Source organism: Anopheles stephensi, chromosome 2 (assembly GCF_013141755.1).
Source record: "Anopheles stephensi strain Indian chromosome 2, UCI_ANSTEP_V1.0, whole genome shotgun sequence".
NCBI lineage: Eukaryota > Metazoa > Arthropoda > Insecta > Diptera > Culicidae > Anopheles > Anopheles stephensi.
This window is the reverse complement of record NC_050202.1, coordinates 89,198,232-89,207,816: the sequence shown is the minus strand read 5'-3', so window position 1 is coordinate 89,207,816 and position 9,585 is coordinate 89,198,232. Positions and strand designations below refer to the sequence as shown.

The 9,585-nt window shown below is 47.0% G+C and overlaps 1 protein-coding gene across 2 annotated transcripts; it reads right to left on the bottom strand.

Moving 5' to 3' along the window:
- Window positions 1-5,246: 5,246 nt before the first annotated feature.
- Window positions 5,247-7,088, bottom strand: LOC118505225 (actin, muscle-type A2-like). 2 transcript variants are annotated; one of them, XM_036040754.1, is made up of 4 exons: window positions 7,023-7,088; window positions 6,801-6,892; window positions 5,783-6,732; window positions 5,247-5,711 (listed from the first exon to the last, which is right to left on the bottom strand). In XM_036040754.1, the coding sequence occupies exons 3-4, from the start codon at window positions 6,705-6,707 to the stop codon at window positions 5,506-5,508; spliced, it is 1,131 nt and encodes a 376-aa protein (XP_035896647.1). In that variant the 5' UTR covers window positions 6,708-6,732; window positions 6,801-6,892; window positions 7,023-7,088; the 3' UTR covers window positions 5,247-5,505. The 2 variants fall into 2 exon arrangements, with proteins under 2 accessions (XP_035896647.1, XP_035896646.1); XM_036040753.1 differs by lacking the exon at window positions 7,023-7,088 and having other exon boundaries at window positions 6,801-6,911.
- Window positions 7,089-9,585: the final 2,497 nt, after the last annotated feature.

Here is a 9,585-nt window from a genome sequence, read left to right as displayed (position 1 = left end):
TAAAATAAATTGAAGAATTAAACTCAGAACACAACCTATTTTCTACACAACCAAAGCTTATTCCTTCAGGCCACAGTCTTCCCAGAATAATTAGCGTTTCGAGCATAAGCGCCTAGTCGGGCCAAACCCAGTTTTACTTTACAATAACATCATTCATTTTTCATCCTTTTTATCGCTCAAACGAACCAGCTTCCAGCGCTACAACCCGGTTTGCTGTTCGAATTGTAAAAAACAAATTTGTTTACATTTGTACCGGGTAGCAGCGAACGTAAAGTTGGGCCCAAGGAACCATTGCGCTGCGGTATCCGGGAAAACTTTCCTCTCGAACTAATCTGTTGTTTTTGTTTGTGTGTGTGTGGGGGAAGCTTCTGGATCCAAGCTATCCACGCGGCTCTGGAGCATTATCTTCCCGGTAAGCTGGCCCATGTCCGAGGTGATTATGTTTTAAGAATTTTTAACCAACTCTGCTACAAACGTCTTGTTATGAGTTCGAGCCCGCTTACCGCATGCGGCGTGTTCTGGAGGAAAAGCAACACCCAAATTCAGTCACCCATCACAGTGATAGGGGGCTGGTGTTACAGTAGACAGGAAGTCAGCTAGCCGGCCGCCCTTATTATCCACCCTTCCGGACCGGATCGGCTGGTCAACGCGGCTGGTGGAGAAACCCTTTGCTGCACGGCGATGCGACACACTCATCGTCCGGACAAACGACGTTCCACTGTTGCCGGGCACTAACAGCTGCTCATAAAGAATGTCTGTTTATTTTGCATTATGCAAAAGATTTTTCCATCCCCCGGTTCCGGGAGGGCAGGCATGAAAATATTCTTTGCGGGTTCACCGCGCCACACCAGAACGCCCGAAAAGCTTTCCTCCAGTAACCCGTACGGCGACTACTGCTATCTCCGCAAGACTCGACTAGTTTGGAGAAAATCTATTTTAGGGATATTCCTTGTTCGAGCTTTGTGCTTGTGCGTCTTGTATGCGATTTTGCCTGCCCGGCCCGTCAAACCCTGCTTTCCCCGCTGGATGCTGCGTGGAAAAAGCGGAGTCTCTCTACCTCTGCCCTGCTGGGCTAAGCCAAACGTCTGCCGAGATGATGCCTGTGGTGGCAGAATGCTTTACCCCTGCCAGCCAGCCAGTCAGCCAACCAGCCACGGCGACACAGCCAATGTCAGTTCGCTATCTTGTCAGCGCGTAAGCTTGAGGATGGAGTCGCCCAGTACCCCGGCAAAGCCCCGAACGCCGGGAGGACGTGTTGCAGCGTGAGCGAAGCGTACAACAGTACGGCCACCCGAACCCGCTATGCCAACGCCAACGATAATTGAGCTGCCTTTCAGCTTTGAATGTTTGCGAAATTGAGAAAAATGGTAAGCGTAGTGTTCCCATAAAGAGTGGGTTTATGCTGATGCTCTCTTGCCACCATCACCACCAACAGCACTGTACCACGTCTTGGACTGACACATTTCCATTTTTCCTTTCACCGAACCGGTGCCTATGATGGCCGGAACTTCCCCGCCCTTTTTTTTCAAGAACCTGCACCAGCATGCTTCTCGTTCCGCATAGCGGGAAAAGCGAAACAAAATGAGTGGTTTTTTCCGAAACTCACCCCAGAGCTCATTTGCAAACTGTCACAGGCGTCGCTCCTAATGAGCAGATTATGTTTTCCGGTTGTTTTATTTAAGCAATTTAACATTAGTTTCAATCTGAATTAAAACACGGCCAGCGCAAACAAGGTCAGCAGCGATGCGTCACCGGTTGGCTGCTGATGCTGCTGCTGTGGCTGTCCTGTCTATCCCATTCCGTGTACTGCACTGGTGCTGGCGCTGGTGCTGGCATTTTGAAGGACGACGCACACAATAGGCGAGCTGTGATGTTCGCCCACCCAGCTCTCGGACACGGCCACCTCGGAGTCGGTTGGGTAGAAAATGCATTTGTCAGCTGAAGCGAGTGTTTGACCATTCCGTTGCACTAATGATTTTGCTCACTGCACATTATTGAACCGGGTAAAGTCGTTGTTGCTGGCGTTCGATAAATGCGCGTGGCTTTAGTCGTATTATTTTAAAGCTTGATGTGATTGAAAAAAAAATTATGCTCCTTAAACAGATAGCGAGCAGCTTATCCATTTAGCAAGAAACTCCTTTTTAATGCAAACATTCTATGTATTCCTTACCAATTGAAGATCTGTTATAGCCTCTAATTTTGACTTAGAGACTCTCTCATTGGAGGTGCACGAACTTCAATTATTTTGAACCTTATCGGACGCTTCAAAGTACAATGACAAGTATTTCAAGATGAGATTCGAATCACGACCTTCTTAGGATAATATCGTATCTTAAGCCAACCAATGCACTCGTAATGAGACAGATAGAAAGAGAGAGAGAGAGAGAGAGAGAGAGAGAGAGAGAGAGAAGTTAACGTCTAATTATGATAAATAGAGTTACGCTGCACATCGCTGTAGACATGATTTATGAATGCTGGAAGAATTCGTTCAGTTTTCGGCCTTGGATTAATACTATCGCACCTCTTTTTCCCTATGATCTGATTACACAGAAACGCGTCTTGATAAACCAAAACAAAATATTCGAGCACAATTCTAGCTCTCCCAGATTCGAAATAGCTTGTTAAAAATAACCAACTCCACTCCAGGCTGCTTTTAAAACCTGTACCGAACGCCGCACTAAAAGCAGAGCAAAATGGTTAAAGTTTAATTCAACTCGTGCTGACCAATTTTCACCGTCACCTTTCGAAATTGCCCACCCACCCTTAAGTGCTGCTGGGGGGTGATTTGGCTAAGAATGCATAAAAGCGAGCGAGCGAAAAAAAACCCACCGCCACGGTATGAAATTGTTAAGGGCATTCCGTTCTTACTGTGCTGCTTCTCCGCCAGAGGTCTTTTGGGGCCGAAGTTTGCATAATTCAAGCACAAGTTCATTGATTAAGCAATGGAGCTGGAGCGGACGGACTGGTGCAGGTTCCGTGGTGGGTAGTGCCGTGCCGGAGGATGTCTTTTCTTTTCACGTTTCACGCGAATCGCAAGTAAATGGTGAAGGACAGTCCCATTTCCGTTGTGGTTGAATCCGATGAAGCCAGCCAACCGACCAAACCACTGGCTTCTGTTCCATCCGTGAGTAAAGCGCATTTTTGGCGCAACACACAAACAGACACGGCGTGCCGTAAGTATGGCTTTGATGAAGGTTGAATTGCAATTGCTCCAAGGAATGGCGAAGACGATGCTGGCAGCGAAGAAATATGATGATAAAAAATGCATTCGTTGATTGGAGTTGGGTTGAACTGCAGACATTATTTGTTTTAGCATGGTGGAAGGCAAGAACAAGCAGAAAGGGAAACACTCGCTAGTATGATTTATTTCGAGATTCATGATCATTTTTATTGCTTTATTTATTTAAGCAAATTCAAACCATAATAAACCACAGAAAGTAAACGACCATCGCTTGATTAAAAGCTAAATTAAAAACTGATTTCCCTTAAAATAACACTTCAAGACCTACAAAAACTTAGATGATAGCAGCAATGGTGGGAAAAACAACTTCTGTCTGGGTCTCAGTAAACAATTGGCTGCTGAGCTAAACGGCGTAACCCTCCAATATCCCAGTTTTGGTCCATTTTTTCTGCACTCATTCCGTGCCACAGTAGCTTCAGCGACTGTCGCCTTAGTATCATTATAATCGTCCACAGTATTATGGCACAGATTTCGTAAGAGCATATGAGTGCCCAAACTGTAACGCGCTCGCAGGACAATAAAGCTAAATGGGTTCACTTTTTCTTATTACCCGGCGGGACACTTCTCCGTGAGCTTCGTGAGCGTTTGGAAAGGATTACGCTTAAGGATTTGTTGATCAAGCTTCAAGTCGGGACGCTCTATTCACCAACAGAGATAAGCACCACTCAAGGGAAGCACCTTGAACGCGTTATCCTCATCATGTCTTTCGGAGGAGGGAAAAACATTCCTGAGTTGTCCTAGGGTGTGGAAGAAAAGTCGTTTAGAATGAAAATTATTTTATTTCTGACAATCACATCCACCGCATTGATCGGGGCAAACGTAAATCAGAACTGACAAACCGATATTGGATTTAAAGTTGTTCCCATCGCGATGAATGGTGCTGGTGGTGGAAAAAGTTGTTCTCTTAAAAACCCTGATGGAATTTGAATCAGCACAATTTTTGCCTTCACTTCCAAACAGACGGGGCAAACAATCCACGCCAGTTCGATCACTTCTCTATCAGCTGCTGCTGATTGTTGTCTGAATGCTGAAACTAACTGCCAGCGATTTTGATGGGTTTTTGGGGCGAAGTTTAGCTGCGAGTTGTAATGCGATGACCTCTGTTTACACTGCGTTTTAAAACTTTTCCCTTAGGTCAATAGCTCAGAACTCTTCATCCGAGGCACAATGTTTGGACTGACAACTTTAACTTCAACTTGAACGATTTAACTTTCGCTTGTTTCACACCGATTTGGCGCAACGAATCCCGGAGTACAAGTTCAACAACTACAGCGAAAGATATGCGGCTCACCAATCGGTTTTGCTCGCACCTTACCAACCCGATGTCTATAAATGTGGTGCACCAAGAATAAAATGTCGTTGGGCGATGCGGAGGACAGTAAAAATTCCACCGCTTCCCGTGTGATGAAATGTCGAATGGCTTTGCCGAGCAGCATTGCTTTGCCGGGCTTGTCCGGGCGTGCGTGAGACGTGCGAGCGGTGGATCTTGTCTCGTCTAAGAATAAAGAAACAAGTGCACATGCACACAAAGTGCGAAATGGCGTACGACCGAGCACACGCGGCACACACGTTTGGCGAAAAAAGTCATCTACATGAAATTAGCATTATTCGGCAAACGAGGGACTGGCATTGGCAAGACATGTTCGTGCTTCGGTCTTCCGTACCTTGAGACGTCTTCAAGCGGCATTGTTTCATGCATTGATTCAGTGGGAGAGGAATCAATTTTCATTGATGAGTAGCAAAAAACCCCAGTCTATCATTACACACTGTTCCGGCTCGTGTCATAATGCATATGGATGAAAGAACGGAAGGAACAGTTTGCTGAAGTCTTGCGTGGCTCCTCACCGAAAAGAAGCTTATCGAGTGTATACCAGTCTCCTTCGTCAAACAAATGCTTGTCAAGAGACTTGGTGCTGGTGCTGGTACGGTGGTGATATAATTTACATACCCTGCATGTTCCAATATTTTATCAGTTCTCAACAGCACCCGAGCAAGAACAGCGTGATGTAATCAAAAAAGATATATTTACTCCTCTAGGCTACACCCAAGATGGTACAATTTCAGATTTAAAAAAATATAACGATGTAATGTAAAAAGAAAAAGAGACAAACACCACATGAGCATTCCGCGCTTCGCGAGTTCCGCGGATGCGGAGATAGGAAGGACTTTCTGGTGAAGAGAGATTGTTGTTGTTGTTTTTTTTTTGGTTTTTGGTTTGGTTTCTGGGCCGTGGGTTTTCGGAACCCCCGAGCGGCAGAACCCGTTTAGAAGCACTTGCGGTGCACAATGCCTGGGCCGCCCTCGTCGTACTCGTGCTTCGAGATCCACATCGTTTGGAAGGTGGACAGCGAGGCAAGGATGGAACCACCGATCCACACGGAGTACTTACGTTCCGGCGGGGCAATGATCTTGATCTTGATGGTCGACGGAGCGAGCGAGGTAATTTCCTTCTGCATACGATCGGCAATACCTGCAATTCGATAACACAAAGCGATGATGTAATCGAGCTATCAAACCTTGGATTGCTTCAGGCAGACTTACCCGGGTACATGGTGGTACCACCGGACAGGACACTGTTGGCGTACAGATCCTTACGGATGTCAACGTCGCACCGCATGATCGAGTTGTACACCGTCTCGTGAATACCGGTCGACTCCATGCCGAGGAAGGACGGCTGGAACAGGGCTTCCGGCGCACGGAAACGCTCATTGCCGATGGTGATGACCTGGCCGTCGGGCAGCTCGTACGACTTCTCGGACGAGGAGGAAGCGGCAGCGGCCTGCATTTCCTGCTCAAAGTCCAGCGCGACGTAGCACAGCTTCTCCTTGATGTCACGCACGATCTCACGCTCGGCCGTGGTCGTGAACGAGTAGCCACGCTCGGTGAGGATCTTCATCAGGTAGTCGGTCAGATCGCGACCGGCCAGATCCATACGCAGGATAGCGTGGGGCAGCGCATAACCTTCGTAGATCGGTACAGTGTGTGAGACACCGTCACCAGAGTCAAGCACCACGCCGGTGGTACGACCGGATGCGTACAGGGACAGCACAGCCTGGATCGCCACATACACTGCCGGTGCAGCGAACGTCTCGAACATGATCTGTGTCATCTTTTCGCGGTTAGACTTCGGGTTGAGTGGGGCCTCCGTCAGCAGCACCGGATGTTCCTCGGGCGCCACGCGCAGCTCATTGTAGAACGTGTGATGCCAGATCTTCTCCATGTCGTCCCAGTTCGTGATGATGCCGTGCTCGATCGGATACTTGAGCGTCAGTATACCGCGCTTGGACTGTGCCTCATCACCCACGTACGCATCCTTGTTGCCCATACCGACCATCACACCCTGGTGGCGCGGACGGCCCACGATGGACGGGAAGACGGCACGTGGCGCATCATCACCGGCGAAACCCGCTTTGCACATTCCGGATCCATTGTCCACGACCAGTGCTCCCGCATCATCGTCACACATCTTGAGGCTTAAGTGTTGTTACTGGCTGCAAATTCAACGTACTGTATCGAACTACCGAGACGGTCTCACCACGTCCCAAACACCTCAACTCACCTCAACAAGAAACGGAAACTGCTACGCGCTATAAAACCGACAGCTACAAGGCGGTGACTGAGGGCCAAAACTGACGCGTGCCAACTTATATACTGCGGTAGTAAAGATCGATCGCCGTATCACCATTAAAGGATCGGACAAAAGGCACCAAGCGCAGCCCGATCGTCGTATTCCTGGCGGTGCGTACTGCCGACGCGTGCGAAAATGCCCCCCCATCCTCACCTGCCACTGCCGTCGCGCACACCGTCGTCGGCCCCAAAAATAGCTGCCAACCGGGAGAAGTCATCGGAAAACCCGATTTTCGATTACCCGAAGATGGTGCTCGTTCGGTTTTCGCATAAGGGTGTGTGGATGAGGATCATTGGGGAGGGAGACCCAGGGGGGAAGGTTTAGATTAATTAACAACGTCACGAAAATAGCATAATAGTTGGCCAATGTGTCGATGTGTTCGTTTCGGTTCGAACGTGTCGAGCCTTCTGCCTGTGCCAGAGACTGGCCCGATATGGATAGAATGAGATCGATCGTTCGGTTGATGAGTGTGCCAAGCGCCGCCAAATCGGTCAGCTGTTAGCTACTGAATACCATATAAGGTGCGAAGACGAACGGTGCACTAAGCTCAACTCACTTACACACGTCCACTAGCGAGGAAACAGTAAGCTCGCGCTAGTTGGCAAGCTGACTAGACGACATTCCCAACCGCCGCCGCCCATCGCCACAGTTCGTGCAATGCTAATGTTCCCGCTTCAGTCGAATGGTACCGGTTCCTACAAACATTTCCATTCGATGCGCAACACTCTGATAATACCCAGCTAGTGTTCTAGTCCAACGGAAAACCTAGACATCGTTTCCCAATGTTCCAACAGTGAATACAGTAGAATTCAATTTAGTAGTGCTGCTGCCTGAAACGATCCAATATCAAAATACTTCATAATCATTCGGCAAAAGAGACGCGGTTAGATGTTTGGTGCCCATTTTGAGGCTGGCCAGCCCCGGCCACGAAAGAAACGAAGCACAAAAGTTTAACCATTGTCATGCATATTCCTATAAATTCCTTCTGTGTCCGTGTCATACCGTGTGGACGGGAATGCGCATTAAAGCGTGCAAGTGTACATTGGTCTAGCCCGCGTTGTAACCGTGTTGCGAGTGTGTGTTCAAGAGTACCCTAGTGTGTGTGTGTGTCTGTGCTTCCTTTTCAACTCCACCAAACTAATAAGCCCGATAGGAACCCTTTCCCAGAAGGGTTGCGCTTTGATGGAATCTTATGAATCACTCAGCATTCCAAAATAACATGTCAACCCTTTTCATCCAACCGTTTCTAGAACAATGGCGGGTGAGAAAACGAAATGAAACAGCGAACAAAAAAAAACCCATCATACTTCTCTTGAATGGGAGGATCGGTTTTGATGTCGTTTTGTTGTCGTTTCCTTCGGGTTTTGCTGAGGATACAAACATTAGCTTCTTTTTCTGCTTCTCTGGAGAAAGCAAACTGACTGTTAGCCTACCCGAAGCTTGGCCCATATTATGCTTTAAAAGCTGTTGTTCCGTTGAATCGTCTTTTAATTTGGCTTGTACGATGGTTTGCCGTGAGTTTTCCGAGTATTTTTCCGGGTTTTAATGAGCAGCCCACTGCGCCTGGTGATGGAATGAGCGAACCTTTGAATTAATTACTAAGTGATGAATTGATGAGGGATAGAAAAAGTTTGCAAACGTGAACGAATCCGGTGATAAGGAAATATATAAGCAATAAGCCAATTTTTAGTAGGTATTTAGTAGGCGCCAGTCTTCATGGGTTCAAATCCCATGCTGTCTGTTAACGTGTAGTGGGGACTGACCATCCAACTATGCGGTATCTTTAAGTCTAGTAGGCCAGAAATGGCAGAGAGGTCCAAAGAGGTCTTTAGGCCAAGGAATAAGTAGAAGACTTTAGAAGTCTTTATAGCCAAATAGAAGAAGAAAGAACTGAAAGCCGATTGGATTTTAATTTATTCAGAAAATGCAACATATTCCAGTTCTATCTGAAAATATTACTTCAACTTGAGAAAAGGATCGAAGTTATAACGTAAAATAATATCTAATAAAACTCCAAATGAAAAAAGAAGACAAAGTTCTTATTTTAGAACAACAAGAAAGAATTTTATCAATCAAATGAATGAATAAATGAATATAAACTTAATCGAGGAAAAGAGCACGTTTTTATCGAAATAATGCAACCTCGCTTCACACGCTCAACTTCACACACACACACACACACACACATAGACACACCTCACAGCAAACAAATTGGAACTTTTGGATCATTTTACAGCGAACTTTCAACGTGAAACTAATTAAGAGTCCACCCTGGCAAAGGATCCAGCGAGCTTCAAACGGTACGGGAGACAGAAACGCTGTCGCTGTCCGGTCCACACGCCGGTGATCATAAACGAGTACTGTAATAATAATGAAATTCACAGTTCATTTATCACCATGCCAACAATATCTACATCATGCATGATGACCATTTTTGAATACACTTTAAAGCGTGTGCGGCTCGTGAAACATAATTTATCGCCCTTGCGATGCTTGCGCTGTTGTTTCGCTGTTTGCTTCTCTTCTCCGGCGAGTGAGTGGAACAAACGAGGTACGAGGTTGTCATATCCCGGTGAGGATGAATTACAAGCACGCCCCACCGTCCCACCAACTGTCCCACGGCGCTGGCAGTTCAGTTCGGCGCGTGTTTGTGCCCGTCGCCCGTTTCGTTAACTCGCTGTGTCCGTTCGCTTTAATTAAAATGATAATTTTATTT

What these genes read in the sequence shown, in the direction of transcription:
- LOC118505225 (XM_036040754.1), bottom strand. Translation starts at nt 6,707, where the DNA reads ATGTGTGACGATGATGCGGGAGCACTGGTCGTGGACAATGGATCCGGA. An exon ending in TGGTACCACCATGTACCCGG is followed by an intron (nt 5,712 to 5,782) that starts GTAAGTCTGCCT and finishes ATCGAATTGCAG; the next exon opens with GTATTGCCGATCGTATGCAG.